General features: G+C 48.8%; 1 protein-coding gene across 1 annotated transcript in view; it reads right to left on the bottom strand.

Annotated features, from left to right (window-relative positions):
• The window catches only part of tmem178bb (transmembrane protein 178Bb), a gene marked incomplete at both ends in the record, with an annotated part of 86,670 nt that overhangs the window by 35,245 nt on the left and 24,332 nt on the right, over window positions 1-27,093 (bottom strand). Inside the window, one exon of the mRNA XM_084447628.1 lies at window positions 10,892-11,005. Coding sequence (XP_084303754.1) covers window positions 10,892-11,005 — 114 coding nt within the window. The remainder of the gene's footprint in view (window positions 1-10,891; window positions 11,006-27,093) is intronic.

The following is a 27,093-nucleotide window of genomic DNA, read 5'->3' on the forward strand; positions in this document are numbered from 1 at the left end:
ATCCATCGCTCTCCCCCTGACCACAGACTCAACAAAGCTTATAGTCCTTAAAAGTTTACTGTCATCAAACTAGACATTCTACCCTTTTAAACTTTTTGAAACCTGGGTCTCCTTAGAGGTTTGAGAGAGTTGCACAGTTAAAACAACACACCACGGCACATTTAGTTGGCTTTAACTATCATTTTCTAAGAGAGGATGAGTTTGGACAAGGGTTCAGATTTCGGGTGACATTTGGCCTCAGGGATCAAGTCTGTTCCAGTGAATGTTATCCGAGGGGCTTATCAGAACTACATCTGACCGTGCGAATAGCCAGCAGCGCCTGAGCACGTGACCTGTGACCTGGTTGTGGTCACGTTTCCAGCCACAGGTCAGGAGAGTAGCCTCTCTCTCAAGATCAATAAGACCAGGGAGCTGATGGTGGACTCCAGGAAGGAGAGGAGAGCGGCTGGACCCCGTCACCATCACTAGGTCCACTGTGGAGAGGGTCAGCAGCTTGAGTGTCCACATCACTGAGGACCTGAGCTGGGGACGAGGCAGTTTGGCTTGGGGTCCAGGATCCTACGGGCCTCCTACAGGGGCATGACTGAGAGCATCCTCACTGGGAACGTCACAGCGTGGCACGGGAATGGCTCCGCCCTCCTCAGAGGGCTAGTGTGGTCAGCCCAGCACGTCAGCACCTACGGTATGAGCTTCTCTCCATCCAGGAGCTGTACGACGGTCGGAGCTCCAGTTAAACCCGCAGGATCACCAAAGACCCCGGCCACCCCCCGATCACAGCAAACGGTACCACAGCCTCAAGGCCCGGATCTGCAGGCGCAGACACAGTTTATTCCACCAGGCCGCCAGACTCTTGGACAGTGGACACAACCGGCCCGCTGCCAGCGACTGCTGAACATGTGTGTGTGTGTGTGTGTGTGTGTCGTGTGCGTGTGCTGCGTCGCCTCTCACTCATGTGCCTCACCGCGTGGCAAATAAAGACCCCTAGAGGTCCGGTAATTATTAATTAATGAATTATCACTGTCTTTATTGTCATCATCTTGTGTTATTTATGTTGTTGGTACGAGGTTGAGGAGCCAAAACCCAATAATTTTCCATGTACTATGGATCTGAATCTGAATGGGTGCATGAATGGGCGCATGTCTGTAGTGGAATCTAATCAAACCCCCCCAACGCCCCCCCCCCCCCCCCCCCCCCCCCCTGCGGCACAGTGATGGCGCCATCACTTCAGAAACAAGGAGGGGTGATTAGGCTCCTATCAGCGCCTCAAAGCCCGGCCTGACAACGATAAGCCCCCTCATTAAACTATTTATTTGCGGTGAAGAACGTGGGCGGGGATGGATGGCGGCCGCAGCCCGGGCCGGGAGGATTAGGGGGGGGGGGGCCGTCAGTCAGAGATGACCCCTGTCCATCACTCAGTCTCCGGCCGCGCCAGGAGGGGGAGAGAGCATAGAGGGAAGGAGGTAAAAAAAGGAGAGGAAGTAGCGAAGGAGAAGCATTGGTTGAAGGGAGGGAGGGCTGGAAACCTGCTGAAGAGGACAAATTAAACGGAGGAAGGAGAGCAGGCGTGGGGGGGGGGGTAAATGCAAATGGTATTCTGCCGATGGCGGGGGAAATCAATCCGTGTATATAGGGCTCTCCCTGACCTCCAGCCAAAGGTATGTTTTCTCCTGTGTAGTATCGGCAGAAAAGAGATTACAGTACACACACACACACACACATACGCACGCGCACATATACACACACGCACGCACACATATACGTACACACCCACCCACCCACACACACACGCATATGCACACCCACGCATGCACACCCACACACACGCATAACCCCCCCCAAACACACACACCCACACACACACTTTCCTTGGCAGTCTCCCTATCAGAACCTAGCTCCCTATGCACCAGTACCGTACTCTGGTGTTCGAAACTTACCGTACCCCAGCATTTGAAACGTACTGTACTAGAGTGAAAGTAATGCACACTGACTTCTTTATTTGCAATAAATCAACTTAATAGGTCCAACGTTTCGGTCGTATGACCTGATGAAAGACAACCTGATAAAGGTCATACGACTGAAGCGTTGTACATATTAAACTGATGTATTGCAAGTGATGACAGCGGCGTGCAGTTCTTCCTCTCTACTAAAGTTGTGGGTCGGCTTTCTCGACTCTTTTATTGAAACGTACAGTAGCCCCGCCCCCGTTTCCGTAACCCGCCGGTGTTTTTAAACGTACAGAACCACACGCACTGGTGCCGCAACCCCTCCCCCCACGGACCTTTTCGTCTATATCGGCTCTCTGCTCGTCCCCGGCTACACCTCCCTCCGGACCGGAGTGACCGCCGCCCGGCGCCGTCCGAGCTGTCCTGACCGGTGATGAATCACCAGCCCCCTGGCGGGCGCGGCCCAGCTGGTTCCAGCACATCTGGAGTGGCTGGAATGCATATGTGCAATGAGGTGCATCGATCTGAGACCGCCAGCTATGTGTGCTTTCTGCCCCAACCCCCCAACCCCCCCGCACGTTAATTATGCTTGATTGTACTTCCCATCAATCATTCACAAACTAGAGGGATTTAATCTGTGTGCGAGGTCTGCTGCCCCTTCATCTGTCACATGTTTTTCTACAAGTGCGTGTGTGTACTGTACTGGTATGTGTGTGTGCGTTGAGTCTGTGTGTTGAGTGTATGTGTGTGTGTGTGTTATGATACCGTATTTTATTTTAGGTTAGTTAGATAGGATAGTTAGGACACAGTGATATTGTGTATGAGTTAGTTAGTTAGTTAGTTAGTTAGTTAGTTAGTTAGTTAGTTAGGTAGGTAGGTAGGTAGGTAGATAGGTAGGTAGGTAGGTAGGTAGGTAGATAGGTAGGTAGGTAGGTAGGTAGGTAGGTAGGTAGATAGATAGGTAGGTAGGTAGGTAGGTAGGTAGGTAGGTAGGTAGGTAGATAGGTAGGTAGGTAGGTAGGTAGGTAGGTAGGTATCTGTGAAGTGATTTCGGGGAGGAGCTAGGTCACACAATGTATGAAGTGGGCGTGGCTAGGAGCTCATCTAGAGATCATTGAGTCCAGCTGGAGACGCTCCAGAGAAGAGCTTGAGGCCACATCGCGGTGAACGCAGACGAAAGCAACTAGAGACCTCTGGACGCAGATGATTCTCTATAGAATTTCCCCCACCCTTATTGAACTATTGTGCACCTGTTTTTAACCTGAACAGACCTGAGACAGAGAGAGAGAGAGCTGGCCCAGACGCCTACGAGGACCCACGCCTCGGTCGGATTCCTGCAGGGACTGGCCAGGCCTCAGCACAGCGGTCCTCCAGTGAGCGCCTCCAACCGCGGTCCTCCAGTGAGCGCCTCCAACCGCGGTCCTCCAGTAAGCGCCTCCAACCACGGTCCCCTAGCCAGGGTTAGCTGACCACACGGCAGGAGACAGGTAGGTTTACCCTCCCACGGCCTACTAGAGTACGGGCTCATAACGGGCTATACTGTTCCACTACATTAGGCCTTGGGTAGAGTAGGTTGAGCCATAGGCTAGTGGTGTAGTGTAGCAGTGTGTGTGTGTGTCTGCATGCGTTGTGTGTGTGTGTGTGTGTGTGTGTGTGTGTGTGTGTGTGTGTGTGTGTGTGTGTGTGTGTGTGTGTGTGTGTGTGTGCGCTGGCGTGCAATCGCCATGATTACCGACAGTTTAGCATAAGTCTTTACCATTGTCAGGCAGAAGGAAAACATGCTCTGGGCATTCAAAAACTCAGAGAGCTTATCAGAAACAGCACCAAGGAGGAGAGGAAAAGCTGTAGAATGCCGCTAAATGTGTGAAGTTCACTGGTTTAGACAGCCCCAAACCCAACTGCCATTGCTGCTAGCATTGGTGAGGACAGTGAGGAGGAGATGTTTAAAAAGCGCGCACATCCAGTCCGCACCCTAGAGACGCTCCCATGATAATTTATTCCCACTTTTCCGACCGCGAGAGGCGCATGCTAGATGGAGAGCAGGTAGGACACACTGTGCTTCTCTGTAGACATGCCAGGATAATAGCTTTGTGTTGCTCGATCAATCAGCTCAATGTGTTTTCTTCGTACCCGCCATGGCAGTTATTGTTGCAAGTAGCGAAAGCAAACCACACGTGTGTTCAGTTTTGTGTCGTTGGAAGTAGGTAGAACAATATACGGCAACGCGTGCGTTAATGTGGCGTTCGTTAAACTTTCAAACGCCACGTGTGCGCGTCGGCTGCCAGGCTAGTTATCCTCTGGGTTAACTTTGCACAATGTAGCTGACAAGGTCACACGTGCAATATTAATGAACCCCGAGTCCTTCTCGGCCTTCGCTTCAATATAACGTTGCATGAGGTAACGGCGATCCCATTCGAGGGCCACCGAAGGCCTCACTGCATCATGGGATGCCTTGCCCTCTGTCATCCTCTGGCCCGCTCCCTGACACCTCCTCTTCCTCTCTGTCCCTTTAAGGTGCCGGACAGAAGGAGAGAGGAGAGGATATTAATATTTAAGCGGGAGTGGAAGGTTTCATCGGTTAAAACTGTATCGGAGATCTAACAGCAGCCGTAGCTCGGGGGGGAAACCTGTATGTAAAACAACTTAATGTGATGCTAATAACATTGGACCTCATTCCTGAACATTTTCTTAAGTGTCTTCTTACGAACTTCGTAAGACCAACCCTAAGAAAGATCCCCGCCGGATTCATGAACGCGTGGAAATGTATTCTTAAACCTCCAAAGTGTTCTCAGCTTCTTAAGTTGAATGCGAGTTCTCGTACACCTGAATTTGCATACATAAACGCCCCGCCAGCTCCTTACTAGAGGGTCATGTGCACACAGAATCCACAGACAGCGCAAAAAGTTGAGAGGTTGCCAATTGACATGATTGATGTTCAAGTTCATGTGCAAATTCAACGTTTTATTCGTCACATGCAACATACCAGTAAAATGAGCGGTGAGATGTTTCTCCGCTGGCTCTTATAACGTGCACACTAAGCTTAAGCAAGGTGAAACAGACAATACAAAATAACAATAGAAAACAAGATGGTATATGGACTTTTAATACAAAAGGCAAAATATATAGCCTACTGTACATGAAAGGGATGGGATGTGCTGAGAGCAGATGATTAAATTGTACAGTTTAGTTAAATGCATGAGTAGGCTACTTGTGGGTCTTGATATGCCCTATCTATATTATGTAGGCCCATATGATATATTTTAGTTATGGATATTCACATGTTTGACATGACAGAGAGAGAGAGACAGAGAGAGAAAGAGGGTGGAGGCGGTCAGTTTGAGAAGGATTGTCAAAGGGATTGTCATGAAGACGGTTGTTGCGCGCTCCTTGTAAGGGGAGGCTACAGATGTGACTTCTCAGGCGTGGACAGCGCTGTTGACGTCCAGATTGTTCTAAGTGGACAGTGTGTTGATGTCTAGGTTGTTCTAAGTGGACAGTGTGTTGATGTCCAGGTTGTTCTAAGTGGACAGCGCTGTTGATGTCCAGGTTGTTCTAAGTGGACAGTGTGTTGATGTCTAGGTTGTTCTAAGAGGACAGTGTGTAGGTTGTTCTAAGGTGTGGACAGTGTGTTGATGTCTAGGTTGTTCTAAGGTGTGGACAGTGTGTTGATGTCTAGGTTGTTCTAAGGTGTGGGCAGTGCTGTTGATGTCTAGGTTGTTCTAAGGTGTGGACAGTGTGTTGATGTCTAGGTTGTTCTAAGGTGTGGACAGTGTGTTGATGTCTAGGTTGTTCTAAGGTGTGCTGTGCAGTGCTGTTGATGTCTAGGTTGTTCTAAGGTGTGCTGTGCAGTGCTGTTGATGTCTAGGTTGTTCTAAGGTGTGCTGTGCAGTGCTGTTGATGTCTAGGTTGTTCTGTCTGGAGGCGAGGCAGATAGATCCAGATGCTAAACTGCCTAGCGACCACTGAGAGAGCTCTCTCTCTCTCTCTCTCTCTCTCTCTCTCTCTCTCTCTCTCTCTCTCTCTCTCGCTCTCTTAGCATAGCAACAGTGCAAATATCAGTCCTGGTGTGTTGAATGTGTTGAGGACTATTTCTGAATACCCTAATCAGTATGGACCTAATCATTCATGCAAGATTGCAAAATCTGAACCTAGTATGGAATTATTCTGTTTTCTTATACTGTTTCCTGCCTTGGAACAATACAACGGTGGGATCTCAGCACTGATGACACTCCAGTCCTTGTATTGCGTTTCACGAGAGGGGGGGGGGTCACGCGGGACTGGGAGGAATGCCCGGGAATGAGAGATGGAAGTGACACACACTCCCACCCCCCACCACCACCTCCACCACCGCCACCAGCAGCAGCTCCCGTCACGCCGTCGCCCCCAGCTGTGTGCGTCTGCCTGCCGTGACGACGCGCTCGGGAGGTGCACATTCCCTAAACGGTCCTCAAGAGGAAGCTGCTGACAAGCGATGACGCAGCGCCTCGCGATCAAAGACGCCCAGATGGTTTGGGTGAGAGCGTTCTTGACAGGCCAGTAGCGGTAGCCACGCTCTCCAGATCGAATAGTGTGTGTGTGTGTGTGTGTGTGTGTGTGTGTGTGTGTGTGTGTGTGTGTGTGTGTGTGTGTGTGCGTCGAGTGTGTGTGTGCGTCGAGTGTGTGTGTGCGTGCGCGTGTGTTTGGTGTGTGTGAAGAGGAAGAGAATGAATCCCTGCATGGCGATGAGGTTTTTGCAGGTTGAAAGCAACGATCCTACTAAGCCGCCGAATAGCTTTTAAATCGATGCTTTTTAAACGAGGCAAATCCCTGCCGTGCGGCAGGTAGAGTACACGTCTCCCACGTTACAGGCCCTCTCCCGGTGCTTAATCTGCGGACGACAGTCGGAGCGACGTGTAGCCAGAGGGCGGGGCGGTCCCGGAACAATCAGGGCGGGCTGGAACCTTTTGGCTGCTAGCGCGGATTATGCGCTGTCATGTTCAATGGCGACTTTGCCCGGCTCAGAATTCATGCCTCCTTTTGATGTTGCGAAATCCCTAAATTCAACTTCAGCCCTTAAGAAGCCAAGGTCCCTCCATCCTTTCACCCCCCCCCCACCCCCCACTCCACAAGCCTGGCTCCAGCCCACTTTAATTTTCGAAATGCAGATTCAGACTCTGGAGAGGTTTTCGTCCAGACTGATTTCTCGGATGGAATTCCAACTGCGCATCGTGACTGGCTAGGGGGGGATGAACTAATCGCAGAGGACTCCTTCAGCGACGGCCATCTTGGAAAACGTCTGCGACGGGAGCGTGTTCAGACTGGATAATGAAGTGAAAGGAAAATGGGAATTGCAGTGTCAGGCTACTGTTACCCCACCACCACCACCACCACCACCACCACCCTTAAGAGAACAACAAGCACTAAAGTAGAAGTTGAAGTATGGGCACATTCCCAGTGTGACAGGACGAGGAGGTGTGTGAGTGTGAGTGTGTGTGTATGTGTGTGTGTACATACACTCAACAGTTGCTCTGATGTTCAGACGTAATGGGAAAAGTGTTTTCGGCCCCGACCGCTTCGCCGCCATTGGTGCTCTCCGGCCTCTTTTGACTGACAGCAACAAATGAGTATCGTGTTTATCGTTCAAAGACCGACGACGTCGCTTCCCCCTTCCCCTGCCCTCCTCGCCCCCCCCCCCCTCACCCGACCCTGTATGTATGGTGGGGGAGAGACTGTCAGGCCTGCCTGAGCTCAATTTCACGCACTTCATGAAAGTCCAGTCCAGGGTGTCAATTGGACTGGATCCGCGGGTGGGTTGATGCGAGGATGAGGTTCTGTGAGGCTTAATGACACCACACACACACACACACACACACACACGTACACGCATACACATATTCGCACACACACACACACACACTCTATGATCTGCCCAAACGATCCACATAATGGACCCTCTCGTTAATTAATTAAACACTGACTCGGTGTTGCCTATCGAGGTCAGTGCGTGTGTGTGTGTGTGTGTGGTGTGCGTGTGTGGGCGTGCGTGCGTGCGTGCATGTGTTGTGGGGGTCCAGAGCTCATCACAGGTCCAGCCTCCCTCAGGGCCTTCCTGGTGGAGGGCCGGCTGCAGCCTCTCATTACCAGGTCAGAGTTTTGATTCAGTCTGGGGCTCCGTGGCCCCTGCATCGATCCGCCAGCAACTGGAGATGCTCATAGAGGAGAGAGACATCCTTTATTTGCCCTTTTTAGCTATTTTTATTTTTTGGTGTGTTTTTACGACCCGCCTGGAATGACAGGGCATCCATCAGCAGAGGGAGGCGGTTATCAGTGACGGGAGGGGGGGACGTGTGCGCGGCCGGTAATAGAGTCATTAAACATCCGAGCACGACGACGCAACGGGAGAGATGACCTTTCCCGGCAGGCGCGTGGAGCGGGGGCCTGTGCGTATCGGGGGGGGGGGGGGGTGGGGGAGCTCTGGCCTCTACGGGGGTCACGAGATCAAAACGGGACACTCAAAACGCAAGCCGGTCTCCGCGTTCGCGGCGCGTGCGTCGATTCCGAGGCGCCGGAATCGATTCCCTTCAAACGGCTCTCGTTTGGCCCAATCGCCCCGCCGGCTGTTGTCCGGTAGGCTGGAGGAGAGGGCACAGTCCGCGGGGGATTATTCCAGTACGGGGATCTCTTGGGGGTGTACATTCTTAGCGAGCGAGCGGGCCTGAGGTAATGGCACTGAACCAGCGAGCGTGCGATTCACTGATTTATCCCAAACACAGACCCAGGTGCCGTGTACAAATTCACAGGAATGTTCCTGATAGCAGAAAACATGTTTGTGCTACATCTGCGGCTTCTTATGTAACTCTCTCCGAGGAATTAGGAGTGAGAGCCACTCCTTGTAGTGACAGCAGGAGAGAGGAGGAGAGGGAGGAGCAGAGAGCGAGTAGAAGGAGGAGAGGGAGGAGCAGAGAGCGAGTAGAAGGAGGAGAGGGAGGAGCAGAGAGCGAGTAGAAGGAGGAGAGGGAGGAGCAGAGAGTGAGTAGAAGGAGGAGAGGGAGGAGCAGAGAGTGAGTAGAAGGAGGAGAGGGAGGAGCAGAGAGCGAGTAGAAGGAGGAGAGGGAGGAGCAGAGGGCGAGTAGGAGGAGGAGAGGGAGGAGCAGAGAGCGAGGAGAGGGAGGAGAGGGAGGAGCAGAGAGCGAGTAGAAGGAGGAGAGGGAGGAGCAGAGGGCGAGTAGAAGGAGGAGAGGGAGGAGCAGAGAGCGAGTAGAAGGAGGAGAGGGAGGAGCAGAGAGTGAGTAGAAGGAGGAGAGGGAGGAGCAGAGAGTGAGTAGAAGGAGGAGAGGGAGGAGCAGAGAGCGAGTAGAAGGAGGAGAGGGAGGAGCAGAGGGCGAGTAGGAGGAGGAGAGGGAGGAGCAGAGAGCGAGGAGAGGGAGGAGAGGGAGGAGCAGAGAGCGAGTAGAAGGAGGAGAGGGAGGAGCAGAGGGCGAGTAGAAGGAGGAGAGGGAGGAGCAGAGAGCGAGTAGAAGGAGGAGAGGGAGGAGCAGAGGGCGAGTAGAGGGAGGAGCAGAGAACGAGTAGAAGGAGGAGAGGGAGGAGCAGAGGGCGAGTAGGGTCCTGGGGTCGGGGGTTTGCAGGGGTCTTATCTCTTATCTCACTGTCACCCGGCAGACATGACTCTCCCTTCATGTTTTATTCAATTGTTGTATTTTACTTGATTTCTTATCTTTATCTTATATTTTATTGTGTTTCATGTCATCTTATCTTTCCTGCTTTTTGTTCATTTTATGTCTATTTTTATGCAAGCACGTACGTGCACGTACATTCTCTGTTGTAAAGCACTTTGAGCTGCATTTCTTTGTATTAAAGATGCTATACAAATAAAGTAGTATGATTATGATTGATTATTATTATGATGATGATTATTATTAGTATTAGTAGTAGTAGTAGTAGTAGTAGTAGTAGTAGTAGTAGTAGTAGTAGTAGTATTGACATCTGGATTCTGTAAGTGCTGCTGGGTTTGGATCAGTGCATCGTCCTGGGAAGAAAAGAAAAGCTCCACGCTGTTGTGTTCATGGAGCCAAATTGGGTGAACATGGTAAATGAAAAGGTTCAGTAGGCTGAGCTCTCCGCTAGGAATGAGCAGCAAATCAGATCCAACATGAACAGGACCCCGAAGGCAGAATGAGACAAATCAGATTTCTCTTTGATTGTGGTGTTTCTGGTTTGGAGTAAGAAGGTACAGTTCGCTCAGGAGTGGGAGATCAATGAAATACGATTACAGAAATGGAGCTTGTAAAATATGAGACTTGCAGCAGCCGAGTCAGTATTTTACTCAAGGATTCTGTTGTAAAGCTCTGTCTATAAATGTCATTCACACAGTTGTACAGGAAACTGGAAATGTAATCGGTATATCATCACACGTGTAAAAGTAGAAAGATTTACAGATGAATATGATGATGGTGTTCTTTTTAACTGAAAAAAGTGCGTAATATGCCCAATAAACAGGTGTACAACCCTAGCCTGGCGTCACCATCCTGATCATGTGAACTCACATTCTGTTTCTCTCTGCAGATCAGTCTGGCCACGCCCATTCAGACGGAGTTCCACCAGGCAGATGTTAACCTCGCCAATCACAACCGTTTATCTGATATGGGGCGGGTTTGATACAACGACTGTACCTATTTCATACAATTATACAACTAACCCACGTTTCGTTGCTCTGATTGGTTATAGGCCAATTGCGTCGAGAGGCATTTTGGTCTGCGACCGTTGATAACGCCCCTTGGAAAATCTAAAATAAACTCGGCAGCTCCAGACCCCCTCGCATTTTCTGCAAATTGGGTCTGGCGAAGCCAGGCTAGTAAAACCTGGCTTCAGAGAGTACAAATAAACATTCATGTCCTCCACTCATACACGGACCCAGCAGCAACGGCAGCGTATGTCCTGTTGACAGAAGGTCAAACTATCTGACTTACGCAAGGAGTGCCACTCATCCTGCCGGATGGTCCTGGTGATGTTGTAGGACAGGTTCTTGGGTATGGTGGCTGAGGAGTAGTGGTACTTGATATAGGAACACCGTGCAATGGAACCTGCAGAGAGGGGGGAGGGAGAGAGAGGGGGGAGAGAGAGGGAGAGGGAGGGAGGAAGAGAGAGAAAGAGGGAGAGAGAAAGGAGGGGGGAAGGAGAGGGGGGGAGAGAGAGAGAGAGAGGGGGGGGGGAGAGGGGGAGGGAGGAGGAGAGAGAGAGGGTGAGGGGGGAGAGGAAGAGAGAGGGAGGGAGGGAGAGAGGGAGAGATTTAAATTTGTTAGTGACATTTACTTCTGGATCGTTAGCTCTGAGTGGGTGTCTTCTTGGAACACAATGAAAAGAACACAGAGGTGGAAAGATGACGTCTTTGTTCAAAAATTTCCTCATAGAATTTGCTGGATAGAGCATTCAACATTGGTGGGTATTTCTGTAGTCACTCATTGAATAACCACGTCTTTGCTCTCAAAAGACAATGGCATGCCAAGCTTCTTTTGTGCAAAGCCCATAGTCTTTGTTCGGTTCCTTGCACATTTACAATATACAATGTTCCTTTTGACTTCATCTCTGGGACATCCTACGTACTTGTCAGAGACATCCTACCTTCTTCACCAAAAAGCTCCTAAACTAATCGTTTTTAGAAGCTGTTCAACTCTCTCAGTCACAAGAGCTCCGTAGACCAAGGACGTCTCAAATGACTCCTAGAAGAACTGCTAGGTAGATGTTCAACAATGTAGCGCTAATGTAGTGACCGGGATCCTACAGCCGCAGCTTCCATTTGGCGCCTCGCCGCGGCCCGAGGCTGAGCAGGTCGAAGGTCGTCTCCGCCGGCGGACGCCCGTCAGAGGAGTAGCCGTTTCCCTCGGAGACGCTGTCTCTCCGTCTAGAGCTGCGAGAACCGTGGCCGGTTCCCACGTTCCCCCGGCAGAGAGGCCCGTGAGACCCATCATCCAGCCTCAGGTGATCTCTGGGGGACTGATACCCTGGAGTAGCTCTCTTCTCCTTGCCACAGACGACTAGTCTCCCCGGAGACGGCACGCCTCCCCCCAACCCCCCCCCCAACCCCCGCCATCCAGGGGAGCTCAGAGAGATGAGCTCATCTTTTCACCCCCCCCCCCCCTCCTCCCCGAGCCTGTCTCGAGTTTCTTTTCATTAAACGGTTCATCTACGGAGCTGTACGGTGCTTCACGGCAGTCGGGCTACGGCGACGTCTCAGTCCCGTCCCACGCAGAGCAGATTCGCATTTTGAAACCCGTATGCCGGAGCTTTCTCACACCGAGTTCGGTAATTTGCGCGCCGCCAGAGGGAGGGTGTGGGGGGGGGGGTGCGTCCTCTGACACTATTACGACATGTCCGCTCTAATTATCTCCAGCAAGACGTGTGTGTGTGTGTGTGTGTTCGGGGAGACTTTCACTGCACAAACATGGAGGCAAGGATAACACTTCTCTCCTTCGCCTCTGTGATGAAGCTACACACACACACACACACACAAACACACACACACACAAACACCACACGGAACCACAACCGCCGACAAAGGTAATTACCTGTTCATGACCGCCTCTCTATCTATTCTGCCGGCAGACACGGCAACAGCATCGCCCAGCCTCTTTAAGAGAGAGGATTGGCTGAGAACTCCATGATGCATTGGCTGATAATATGATGTATTGGCTGATGACATGATGCATTGGCTGGGGGATTGGGGCTTACATCATCAGATGGCTCTTTTCCACATGCAGCAGAAAAAAGGCACAACTTGACTATTTTCTTTTTATTTATTTTTTTGGGCGGGGGGGGGTTCCCATTGTGCAAAAGGCGAGTTGAGTCAAGTCCAATTGCTACTTTTTTTCAGATCGCCTCCTTCGAGGTCCCGAGCCAGCTGAGGTCACGTGAAAACACTGCAGGCCACCGACTGGCCGGAGGGAACTGTCACTCACTCATATACAGGATATCAACACAGGATATCCATGGCACAAACCGAACCTGCCATTTTTAAATAGCCAAGCTGCTATAGCAGTCTACTTTTTTTTTTCCATTCGCTGAGTGGGCACGCTCGCCTGGAGGCTCGCGGGGAGCAGGGGAATTGCTCAATGCTCACGGTTTGCGCGCCTCCTGGCCGCAAAACGATTCCACTGTGAGTATTTGATGACGTGTAGCGGAGTTCCCACCCCCCCTCCCTCTGGACGATCCATTTTAGCATCAACTCTCTCGATTGGCACTGTGTGTGGCATTGAAGATGTTGCTATGACGACCAGCTATGGTGCTATGACGACCAGCTACATTTAGGAAGGTACTATCTGCAGTGGAAAACCAAGATAAAAAAACAAAACAAAAAAAGCGAGTATTGTCAAGTTGAGTCAAGTTGACCCGGTACGATGCGGTGGAAAAGTACTGTATCAATAAAGAAAACGCCGGTTTAGAATTCCAGATGAGAGGACACAGCTGTGAATCCCAACCCCTCCGGGAACAAAGATACAATAATAACCTGCATACTTCCAGGAACACGCCTCAAATGTCAAAATCTACCCCCCGCGTGGGTTTAGAGAAGCCCCTGTTTACACCGCTTTTCCACGGCAACCAGAGAGGCAGGGTGCGGTGATCGGTTGTCCATGGCGGGCAGTGGAGCTGACGCTGGTATGGATTTTCCTCACGGTCTCAAGGAGTCTCTGAGAACTGGAAGGGTTTCAAATGGGCCAATAAAGCTAGAGAGTGGAGCTAAAGGCCGGCCCGTGGCAGGAAACGGGCGACGAGGGGCTCTATTCTCTAACCGGAGCCTCATTTGAACGCAGCTCCTTGCCGTTCAATGAGCCCCGCGTCTCCATACCGTACACACACACTGCATTAAGAGAGAGGCTACAGCAGGCTATTAAGGATCTAGGGGGGCAATTTAAGCCCACCGACGTTCTGGCTTCGTAGGGGCTATTAAAATACCGTCTCTCCACGGCCATGAGGGAGTGAAACGGCACAGATGGAATCACAGAGCTCTGAGGAACCAGCCGGACATAATTAGACTAGGATGAAAAGGGACTTAAGGCTTATTAGTTCAGATCCCAGTTAATAATTTTAGCTGTTTGGGTATTGCTAGCCTCATGTACACGGACTTGCGGCAGTGTTGTTTCCCGGTTCGTTGGTTCGTCAGTTAGGCTGGAGTCTTAACGGAGCTGCATTCAGAACGGGCGGGAGAAGTCACCTAGCACAGTCGAACGGACCTGTGTCGCCCCGAGTCCTGTGTCTCACCAGCTGGCTCGGCGTACTTCATTTGGACACAAACATTACAGAGGGAGCAGATGAGGAAAGAAAACAAGGCGTTTTCTAAAGCTGCAGCAGAGAAAAAACAAACCGAATCTCTGCAGTGATCCACCATAAATCCAAACGGCTAATTCTTGGCATGGAGGGGACTAATATATCCTCCAGCTTTTGAGGGATCTTTCAAATCCCTCAAGTAGGTCCCTTTCCCACATTTCTGACAGCCTTGATCCCCACCAATGGCAGGTTAAACCATTCTGCTGTTACAGAAAGTTTCAATGGTGTGTGTGTGTGTGTGTATACTGTATTGTAATAATTATACTGTTGAATGTGTCCGACTCATGGAGAAACATCTTTCTTTTTTCCTGGAAATGAAGTCACCTCAAGGTCCTCTGTGCTAGCCTAGACCTGAGCTAGCAGTACTAGCCTAGAGCTGAGCTAGCAGTACTATCCTAGAGCTGAGCTAGCGGTACTAGCCTAGACCTGAGCTAGCAGTACTATCCTAGAGCTGAGCTAGCGGTACTAGCCTAGAGCTGAGCTAGCAGTACTATCCTAGAGCTGAGCTAGCGGTACTAGCCTAGAGCTGAGCTAGCAGCACTAGCCTAGAGCTGAGCTAGCGGTACTAGCCTAGACCTGAGCTAGCAGTACTATCCTAGAGCTGAGCTAGCAGTACTATCCTAGAGCTGAGCTAGCGGTACTAGCCTAGAGCTGAGCTAGCGGTACTATCCTAGAGCTGAGCTAGCGGTACTAGCCTAGAGCTGAGCTAGCAATACTAGCCTAGAGGTGTGCTAGCGGTACTAGCCTAGAGGTGAGCTAGCCCGTCATATTTCCCACAACCTCCTTCTGAGCAGCTGATCTGACGCTTTCCCCGTCTGTCTTTATCACAAGGGCCATTTTCTCTTCTTTTTCCCGGGATTAATAACAGCGATTCTCCACGGTCTGCGCGACAGCTCGACCGCATACAGAAATAAACCTTCCATTCGCCACGCATCCACACCGAGGCCTGCGACGCGCGTCCTGGAAAACGCAAGGCATCGCGGCGTCATCAGCGGAATTAATCAACCGATCATCCCTTTATTTCCCCTGGATTGCCTCCAATGACACTCTTTTAGTGACTTGTTGTTTTCACTGTGAGAGTTTTTCATTAATAAAGAAAGACAAAGAGGCTTAAAGCAAGCAGGTGGAATAGCTGCAGTGTGGATTAGCGCACTCTCCAGAGGCCAACAGCGAGAGACAAACACATCCGTTCTTCTAGCTGCTCTCTCTTCTCCTCCCTCTCTCTCCCTCTCCTCCCTCTCTGTCCTCATCGGGAGTATTGGCTTTAGTGTCGACTGGCAGCGCTACACGTGCGTTATGCCTGTCAATAGGTTGTCTGAGGAGACGGTCTTCTGTGTCCGGGAAGGAAAAAGCCACTGGTCTCTGTCTCTGGTATTGATCAGGCTTGATTTGCTGAGTGGTGTTCAGATTACATACATACAGGGTGGATCAATTAACCTATGTGTGAACCGATCATGGAGGCTATAGCACAATGGACCAGTGCAGGGGGTTATGGGTAGTGCAGTGGTGCGTGGTGTTCACTTGGCAGGTCTCTTGTCGTTTCCCTCTCGGTTGATTTAAAGTCAATGTCACACAATTGTGCAGCGTCAGTGAAGCTAATTACATTTTTCACATCAAGGTTATTTAATTCATGAGTAGAAAAGGCTTAGGAAGCTAGAAGTGAGAAGTGCCTTTTGTAATAAATCTCGATGAACAAAATGAACATCAACAAATATGTTCACTAAATAAAACAATGCAGATGGATAAATAGATAGATACTATAGATAGATAGATAGATAGATAGATAGATAGATGCATGCATGCATACATACATACATACATTAGTATTATAGACATTTGTTCATCAACTTGTCACTGTTTTGGATCTTAATTGTATTATTGTTGTAAATTACTTATGTTTTGTTGATGTTTGTGTTTGCTTGTGATCTCGTCGGCATTGGAAATGAGGGAAACCTCAATTGCCCCACGAGTTTAAATAAAGGTTTGAATTGAATTGAATACATACTTTAATGATCCCCCAATAGGGGAATTTGGTGTTTCAGGGTGACAAGGTGACACAGGGAGGAAAAATCATACTGTACATATACAACTCATAACAGAAATGGCGACCACTACTACTGTAGATAGATTTTTAGATATTGTATAATGTATGAAGTACTACTGTATAATGACTTCTGGGCAGAGCACCAGCGAATGCAACAGTCACTAATCTTTTCAGCCCACGTTTTCGAAAAGCCCTTCCCCTCAGGTACAGTAATCCAGTCTCACTATTTAAATATTTATAGAGGGCCGAGCCACTATACAATGTACTTAAAAAAAATAAACAACTTGCCATTTCAAATGTGAGAGATCAGCTTGTCTGCAGCCCTGGTTTCAATTCCAAATATTTACCTCCGGAGGAGCAATCATGGCTTCACGGCAAAGCAAAGTCACTCTGACAGGGTCACCACGGATGCGGATGGCATGAGCAAACGCATGTCAGCAGCAATCCCCCCCCTGCCCCCACCCCCACCCCACCCCTCCCACAGTAGGATGCCAAGCAGCTCTGGGCGTTGACAACAGGGCAAAGACTGTGGCGACAGCTAAGTCTGATTCAAACATGCTAAACTGAGTAATTACAGGTGACCCTAAAACCACTTCAACCACGCTTACTCCCACCTGCTTTAATTTTGGTTCTATTTTTAGCTTATAGGTCGTTCTGTCGGTCGGTCGGTCCACAAAAATGTCCACAAAAGTGCAATGCTGCTGTTGTCCACAAAAGCATTGTGACACCACAGCTCATACTAATCCGCTAATCACAGTAGATTCAGACAGATTGAAAATGCTTGTATCCTACCCTATAGCTCGCAGGTGGTCACAGCTTTTGCGAATTCGCGCTTGTTTGGTTCTGAAAGTTCAAACCCAACTCTTCTGTATGATTGTGCCCGGAGCATGTGATTTAACATGCTGTAACATTTCGAGGGACCCCTGTACTCGACAGTTCTCTACAATTAAATTTACACTAAATATGCCCAATGGAAGTGGCCCCGTATTCACGGTCAGAGAAACAGAAGCCTAACGCTGCACTTCCGTCCCAAGGTCGGCGCTCAGGCTCGAGTCTGGTGCTGAATGCTTCGCCAGTCAGCGTGGAGGTCCATATATTTTGGTTGATGTAGTTGTCTGCGGAGCGGGGAGTGCAGATGGAAGAATGAGGAGCGATCCGGAGCCAGCTGATACGTTCAATACCTGGCCCCATCCATCACCATCCCTCCCCTCTCTGTCTCTCTCTCTGTCTCTCTCTCTCTCTCTCTCTCTCTCTCTTTCTCTCTCTCTCCGCCGTGATGCAGCAGAGCTCCGTCAGACGTCAGCTGTTCTGATTTCCGCGCTTGGGAGGGCCGCATTAGTACACATTACCCCTATCTGCCCGCTCGTTCCGGCGCGGAGGAAGTCCCCCCCCACCCCACCCAAACCCTGCTGCGTCTTCGGCAGCACGAGGAGACACGGCATGTTACCATGACATTACGCAACCGCGTGGATGGGGCGCTCCACCTGCAGTTTTGGGGGCGTTTCCTCTAATGGATTTCCAGCCGGGTCGTTACAGCCAAATCAGCCCCTCACCGTCATCACAGTCTCCCCCAACACCCTTCCCAGCCTGATGCCATTTTCTCCCCGGGACCGATCGTGACTGGATGTGATTGCAGCATCATGGATGAGAGCTGTGTGTGTGTGTGTGTGTGTGTGTGTGTGCTTGTTTTGAGCATGTCACAGAGACGGGGAGAAAGAGTGTGTGTTCGACGTGTGAACGTGTTGTGTGTACAGCGTGTGCAGGCTTACGTGTATGCACGGTTCACTTGTGGGTGGCAGTGTGTATCTGACCGCACACACACACACTAATCTGATCTGGTTTGACCTCTTTTTGACCTCTGCACTGTAGGCCGACTGTAGATGTCCCTGTCACCGTTAGGTGTCCTAGCCAACCGCAGCATCAGCTTGAAGCCAGTCAGTAATGTCAGCAATGACTATAATCATCAAATAGACTGTGCAGTGTGTGTGCACTTTATGGTAAATGGAAGTGGGTTATTACCATATCAGTGTCTCCAAGATATTACAGGACAAAACAAGATCAAGTCCGCAGCTGTGCAATTCACCCCCCCCCCCCCCAAAAAAAGATTAAAACACAACCCCTATAAAAAAAAATATTTAAAAAATCAACTGTAGATGTGGGTATTTGGTCACTGGGCTATCTTTTAAAGAAAAACACCTCTAAAAAATAAAATAAATCTCAGTTAAAATACACTCTGCTCAACTATCTATTGATTTCCCAAATCAGTCTTCTTCCTCGACGCTGGCAGAAAGCGGATGGCTCCCGGCTGAGGAGAAGTACAGGTAGTGTAGCGTGTCTTGTATCCATCAACAAGACATTTCAGTAAAGAGTAAAACCCCCGACGTCGAGGTTCCCCACACGGCTGGGAGACATGCAGATCTATCTGCATATCTACTATCTCCTCCTCTCTCAGTCTGACGGCTTCCTGCTTTTTCGCCACGTCGCCGGCAGACTAATACCTCCCCGAATCTTCTTCTTCTTCGTGTGGGTTTGATTTTATATCCTCCCCCCCCCAGGCTCGGGGCCGAGGGGCTATCCTTTTACCACAAACGCCAGCTGGAGTGCGGTACCTGTGCATGGTTTCTACCATATATCCGGGCACACCTCCAGGAGCCATGTTGCCGTTTCGTCATCCACAACCGTCAGGCCACGCGTTGCGTTGGGTGTCCGATATATCGGACAGTCCTGGATGACGTGGTCTGTGGTTTGTTCCTAGGCGCCACACTCGCACGCCGCACAGGATACCAAGCCCCCTTCTGTGCGTCGATGAGCGGAAGCGTTCAACGCCGGTCCGGAGGTGATTAAGCCTCACCCACGCCGGTCTGGGTAAGTCTATCCCGGGAGGGGAAGGACCGGCGGCCGGGATGAAATCTCGGAGTCTGGAGGTGTTTGCTCCTACTCTGCACGCCAAATGTGGTCCGCCCATCCTGCCTCGCTGATGTTAACTCCCCGAATGTAATGCAATTACACAACGACCGAATTCATCTGGGGGGGTGACTGGTCAAAACAACAAGCAGTAGCAAGATTCTACCTCTAGCCTCCTTTTTTAAGTTTGAAGGTTCGTGTCTCTCTGGGCTCCAACAGTAGTGGTCATTTTTAGTATGTGTAGTGTGTTTTTAGTATGGTATGGTATGGTATGGTATGGTATGGTATGGTATAGTATGGTATGGTATGGTATGGTATGGTATAGTATAGTATGGTATGGTATAGTATAGTATGGTATAGTATAGTATGGTATGGTATAGTATAGTATAGTATGGTATGGTATGGTATGGTATGGTATAGTATGGTATGGTATGGTATGGTATGGTATGGTATGGTATAGTATAGTATGGTATGGTATGGTATAGTATAGTATGGTATAGTATGGTATGGTATGGTATAGTATGGTATAGTATGGTATGGTATAGTATGGTATGGTATAGTATAGTATAGTATAGTATGGTATGGTATAGTATGGTATGGTATAGTATAGTATGGTATAGTATAGTATAGTATAGTATAGTATGGTATGGTATGGTATGGTATGGTATGGTATGGTATGGTATGGTATAGTATGGTATGGTATAGTATAGTATAGTATAGTATGGTATGATATGGTATGGTATAGTATAGTATGGTATAGTATAGTATAGTATGGTATGGTATAGTATAGTATGGTATAGTATAGTATAGTATGGTATGGTATGGTATGGTATAGTATGGTATGGTATGGTATGGTATGGTATAGTATGGTATGGTATAGTATAGTATAGTATAGTATGGTATAGTATAGTATAGTATGGTATAGTATAGTATGGTATGGTATAGTATAGTATGGTATAGTATGGTATAGTATGGTATAGTATAGTATGGTATAGTATGGTATGGTATAGTATGGTATAGTATAGTATAGTATGGTATGGTATGGTATGGTATAGTATGGTATAGTATAGTATGGTATGGTATAGTATAGTATAGTATGGTATGATATGGTATGGTATGGTATGGTATAGTATGGTATGGTATGGTATGGTATGGTATGGTATGGTATAGTATGGTATGGTATAGTATAGTATAGTATAGTATGGTATGGTATGATATGGTATGGTATAGTATGGTATAGTATAGTATGGTATGGTATGGTATGGTATAGTATAGTATAGTATGGTATAGTATAGTATGGTATGGTATGGTATGGTATGGTATGGTATGGTATAGTATAGTATGGTATGGTATAGTATGGTATGGTATGGTATGGTATGGTATAGTATGGTATGGTATGGTATGGTATGGTATAGTATAGTATAGTATGGTATGGTATGGTATGGTATGGTATAGTATAGTATGGTATGGTATAGTATGGTATGGTATGGTATGGTATAGTATAGTATGGTATGGTATGGTATGGTATAGTATGGTATGGTATGGTATGGTATGGTATAGTATGGTATGGTATGGTATGGTATGGTATGGTATAGTATGGTATGGTATAGTATGGTATGGTATGGTGACCTGTTTCATTTGTGCCTGGGGCAGAAGAGCTGTTGTTGGACTGCGCCCCCCTCCAGATGGGTGGTCCCAACACAGATCAAGCCCTGCCCTTGTTATTCCGTGACCCAATTAATCACTCAGCCGCACCCCACACTCCTGCACACACACACACACACACACCACATACACACACACACACACACACACACACCACATGCACAGCCCATCACTTCAGGATTAAAATGAATGGACACACCCCTCTTCCTGCTGACTGTGTACGCCCACTAGGAGGAAGACAGATAGTAGGACTGGTGGGGGTTGGAGGAGAGAGAGAGGGAGAGAGAGGGAGAGAGATGGAGAGAGAGGGAAAGAGGGAGAGAGAGAGAAAGACAGAGAGGGAGGGAGAGAGACGGACAGAGAGAGAGAGGGAGAGAGAGAGAAAGAGGGAGAGAGAGAGAGAGAGGGAGAGAGAGAAAGAAAGAGAGAGGGAGATAGACATGGCTATACCCAGTCCCATGTGTTCACAGACGCCAGCTGGGTTCCGGTACCCGGTTTCTACCATTATCTGCCTCCACGGTGTCTGCACTGGTGAGACCGCGGCTGACGTCTTCTCTCTCTGAGGGGCAGGTTGTTGTCTCTGTGACTGCCGGAAATGGGGGATGAGGTTGGCCAATAGCTAACTTCCCCTGTTAGAGGTAGCGCATGTAACCCAGGTCCTTACCGCACTGAAATGAACCATTCAGCCAATGTGCGCTCGTATCAGAGCTTACCCAGACATGGAAGATGAATTAGAGTTATGTGATTAAATATTGATGCAGGGGAGACTTAGCGGTTGCTGCCACCAGAGACCGTTGTCTGTCAATGCAGAATGTGCACAAATACAAATCGTCTAATAAACCCATCGATAAACAGAGATGTGAAAGTATGGGGTAAGTGGTTCGATATTGCTGCTGACGCTCATTCAGATTGTATGGTCACTATGGGCTGATCGAAGGCCAGCCTAACGGGGATGTTATGGTGAGGTTGTGTGTGAGTTGACTTGAGGTCAGCTGACCTGAGAACAGCATACAAGGTCACACCAGGTGAACAGCACTGCCTGTTGACTGAGCTCATTCAGGGTTTCTCATCCTAGTGAAGAACATAGTGAAGCTTTTGATCCTATTAATGTTTAGTTTGAACGATACAAATCAAACAAATCTCCCCGCAAAATGCTTTTATTTTCCTCTGGCTCGCGCGGTGCGGACGGTCCCACTTCCTCGGTCGACTCCCCCAATCAGAGGGCGGGAAACCCAGTTCCTCGGTCGTCTCCTCTAATAAGAGGGCAGGAAACCCACTTCCTCGGCCGTCTCCTCCAATCAGAGGGCAGAAAACACGCGCCAGTGTGGGACCTTGTCTGCGTCCCGCTGTCGCCGACGTGATCGGCAACTTTTAAAAACGCTTTTAAAAAACGCTTTTAATCATGATTTATGAACAAACACCTTTAAGCGCTGAAACTGACAAGGGGGCAGCATGATTATCTGTAGAATTTAAGCTTATGCCACCAAAATATGTCATTACCGCACGGACGCTGGCCCAATCAGAGAATGTGAGAAATGACGATTTTAATTATGCACAATCGTAAACTGGGTCATGTACCACTTCACCAATGTTTCATAACAAACTAATCTTATTTTCCACCAAAGCACCTCTCAGCAAACCCGAAGCTGTGAAAAGTCACGAGTTCATCATTCGTGCATGATGACACTGTAAATCACTGGTGCTTGCAAATACTAAACATGGCTGCAAGCAACTCTCTTACTGACCAAGTTTATTAATATAAAGACCATGTTGATAGAAATGTTGCATTAAAGGAAGAGAGCTATTAACTTAATCTCTTCACTTTTAAAAGACCACATTTACCACCGCTTCATAATGAGTCTGCCTTAATGACGTAATGAAACACTTCCTTACAGAATTACAATCATTTTCACACCTTCCCGGTAGAGATTAACCTCCAATTAGGGGTTTAATGAGACAGAGATATAAGCACCTATGCAACAAAACCAAGTGAGTTATTGGGAATCACTCTCCCATAATAATATTATTTTGTCCGTAACTATGATTGCTTGAATTATTAATTTATTTTTCCTCTGGAGCAACAAAAGGGTCTTGGGAGGTAGAGCTGGGTTCCCGGTTCGATCCCAGCTCCTGGAATTGTGCCGAAGTGTCCTTGAGCAAGACACTGAACCCTAAAATCGCTTACGTGCAGCACAGTGGCGCAGTACCTAGTACTTTCACCTCACAGCAAGAAGGTTTCCGGGCCTTTCTGTGCAGAGTTTGCATGTTCTCCCCGTGTTCGCAAGGGTTTCCCCCAAAAAGAACCTAATATGAAAAACATGCAGAAGAACAGATTGCCAACTCTGTCTGTCCCTGACGAAGACGGACAGGACATGTCCGTCTTCGGTAGTCTCTGTGATGCGATCTGGGTTCAGACTATCCGCATGTGGATCAGCTCTGTGATGTGATCCGGGCTCGAGCACTTGGTTAGTCCCTGGGGCGCGTCCCCTGCACGCTGCCTACTGTCTGCTCCTGGCTGCCCTTGGGGGAAGGACAACGGGTTGGCGATGGGTTAAGCACAGAGAACATTTGATCAGTGACCCTAAATACGCGCGTGTGTGTGTTCCCATGTGTCCCCCATTGCACATACAGTATGTTAGTGTGCTGTGTGACAAATAAAGCTTTCTTCTTCTTCTAAAAGCTCTGTGACCGTGGTGAGAGAAGCAGGCTTTCTATTCACACACACAAAAGACAGGACTGAATGGAATGGAATTGATTATGTTTCCCGTAGGACACCAATAAACTGAGCACCCATGCTTTCAGGAGTGCAGTGCAGCTGGGTTTATGTGAGGTGAAGGCAGCTGTCGACGGCCTAGATAACAACCACCAAAGCCAATCCCCGTTGCCAGTTCCTATTCAGGAGCTCTAATGGCCAATGACGCCCCCCAAAAAATATTTTTTTCCCTTCATGTAAGGGATTGATCTGTGTGCAGATTGGCTGCCTACAATAACCATTAAATAGGCGGTTCTGAACGTCAGATAACAAATGGATTCCTGGAGCCATGCTCTGTGTAATGTGCCATTGCACGACACATCACCATTTATCACATATTTCAAATGTCTGTTCACCCATTTACTATGAATGCTTTGTTATGCTCTATAGCTTTGGGCTCTGGACAAAACTGCAATTCAATTGTCTGTTGTCTCAAATAGCCATTTTTTGGATGGGTGGGGGGGGGGGGGGGGTTAGAATGAAGCTGCCATAGCAATAGATACTAAGTACAGCTATTCAAATTGCATAACATTGGCCAGTCATCATCATCAGTTTCACACAGACAGACACACACACACACGCACTGAGCTACTGTATAAACCAAATATAAACCTGATCGGGTGGTTTTGCTCCCCCCTCCATCCTCTCTAACCGGCAGCTTCCTATAATGGCGGGTCTGTGGTTCCTGTGGGCTGGGCGGATGGGTAGTGATGACGGATTGATTACCGCTCCGACTCTCCTGTCTCTCAGTGATAAATATCCTCCATGGTTCCCAACGCCACCTTGCAGAGGACGAACTCTGGTGCGGGCTGGCGGGGGGGGGGGGGGGGTTGGCCTTTGAAATATCCACCTGTCACTTCCGATTTTTCCATCAGTAAAGTATCCGAGCCCTCCGAGCCCCTCGAACCCTGCTCTACGGGGCCGCGTGTGTCACGGCAGCAATCGGCCGGATCTCTTTGTGACTTTGTTTTTGCAAACGCTGGATAATTCACTTGCCTGTCAACACGGTGGCCAGTTTGTTACAGCGGGGGTGCCATTAAAAAAAAAAGCTGGTTTTATGTGACTTGGAGTAACAAAGAATTACAACTATCCATTAAACATACCTCAATAACCTTGAAAGGGCCAGGTGACTAGCGCATTTAGAGAAAAGATAGCTCTTCGTTTTGTCTGAGAAGAAGAGAGCTGCTCCTTCACATCAATTCCCTGCGTGTCATCCTAGGATGGCAGAGGGGGGATATATGTTAACCTCACATTCTACAATCCCTGCCAAGAGCCAAATTGATTGTCCACTATGTGTCTGGTTAGGAGTAGTTGTCCTTTTGGCAGGAGAGAAATAAAAAAAGGGGTAACAGAAGAGGCCCTAGAAGAATTTCTGGGAGAAGCCTTGGCTGGTGCGGGTTACTATGTACTCTCAGATAGCAGGACTAGCCAGCCGTCCCGTTGAATTGAAACACGCTGAGTTGAGACAATTTCTGAATTAAATGTCAAAGCTAGCCCTTAGGTGCAGACAATCTTTGCTTTTGGAGACCCGAAGTCTGGATACAAATATGGACCGCAGAGGCCCAACAAAGCGCACCTTTAACGAGGTGCGGTGCAGATAAAGCTCCTTCTTTGTGTGTTACCCACAGGGGAAGGGAACTGACAGTAAGATAACCGTCCTTATCCTACAGTGTCTTACCTTCCTCCCCAAATCATCTTCCACAGTACCCAGGATGAAGTGATCCTTATTATAAAATTTCAGTAGGTTCCAGAAGCACAATTTCCACTGCACTGGTCGGTTCATTACCTTAAAGGGCTAGGCGATGATAATGAATGATAACATCAGAGGTGGGGAGTGTTCCACCGTAGGGGACTTTCATGCATGGAAGTACAGACTTCTGGGCTCAGATCCAGGAGCACGAATGAAAGGAACAAAATAAACCAGAAAAGGTTGCTCGGCGAGCGCAGACCTCCGCCCATGAATGCATGTCGTCAGCATGTACGGTACAGACATTAGGGTACCGATACTTAGAGGCGACAAATGTCAAAAATATGCTGGTGGTGCATCACAATTGCACTGTCGCCTCACAGCAAGAAGGCCCAGGGTTCGATTCCCGCTTGGGACAATGATTGTTATGTACTCAAGTTTTGTGAAAACTCAAACTCAAAGTTTTGTTTTAATTTGTGGATCTGCCCTGTGATTTTGATCCACAAAATTCAAAATTTGATGCTCATCAGTGCTGAATACTATTAACATTATAGGACTCTGGGGTTACCCCTAAAATGCAAGCACACACACACACACACATCAATGTCACAGTGATCCCCTCTTGATCCAGGCAGTGGCTTCTCCTCCATCTGGAGCAGTGCAGGCTGGGATTACAGGGTGATCACTCATCATTACCATACTGATGGGAGGGTTGGAGAGAGAGAAAGAGAGAGAGAGAGAGAGAGCAAGAGACAGCGAGAGAGAGAGAAAGAGAGAGAGAGAGACAGAGAGAGACAGACAGACAGAGAGAGAAAGGAAGAGACAGAGAGAGAGAAACAGATGGAGAGAGACAAGTTGTGAGAGAACGAATGAGACTGAGGACAAGAGAAAGGGAAATGGCCAGACTGGGTGAAAGAGGTGGGCAGAGTTAAAAATGAGAGAGGCATAGAGAGAGAGAGAGAGAGAGAGAAGCTGAATCCCAAATCGCGCACTTAGGCGAAAGTGCAGAGCAATCGCAGCCTTGTGGCCTTACATGCGCGTTCCCGCTAAGTCCTCAAGGGCTCAGGGTAGTCCCAAAACGGAATTGCTAGGTCCACAAGTGCGCCACTGCTGCCATTTTGCGCAATTTTGCGGACTTAGGAGCAGAAAATACCCACAGTCCACCGCGTCTCATGTGACACAGTGCTTGAGTGCATCCGAGTCATGATCCGAATGCATCACACATAAATGATGACATTTGCCGATAACACAACATTGATCTTGAAACATATCCCACCCAACATAATTTAAAAATTATCATTAAATTAAAACAGACGTCAGTCGGTCAATTTGCAGAGCCGAGCGGAGAGCTGAGGAGCGCGTCAGAGCAGCCTCTGCGTCGGAGGGACGCGGCAGCCAATGAAAACGAAGTGGGAGGGGCATTGAGCTAAACTGGCTTGGGAATCGTTGGCACGCCGCTGGAAGTGCTGTCCCATTTAATTCACGGCCCTGCACCCTCTGGCCCTTCAAGCTGATGTCAATTAAGTGCTCAGGCCTCAGGCCGTGCGAGGGGCCGCAAGGGTGGTTTGCGCACTCAGATTGGGATTCAGCTAGAGAGAGAGAGAGAGAGAGAGAGAGAGAGAGGGACCTGCAGCACTTTTCAATATTTCTGAAAACACTATGCAGATTTCACACCTCCCGCTGATCCTCCCGTCAGACGCGATAGACGTTTAAATTCCGACGCTGTTGTACAGTACTGCAGCAAGATTTCTTTGTGAGGGGGAAAAGAACGGCAAAATAACATGAAAGAAAACGAATC

Source organism: Borostomias antarcticus (assembly GCF_949987555.1).
Source record: "Borostomias antarcticus genome assembly, chromosome: 13".
Classification (NCBI taxonomy): domain Eukaryota; kingdom Metazoa; phylum Chordata; class Actinopteri; order Stomiiformes; family Stomiidae; genus Borostomias; species Borostomias antarcticus.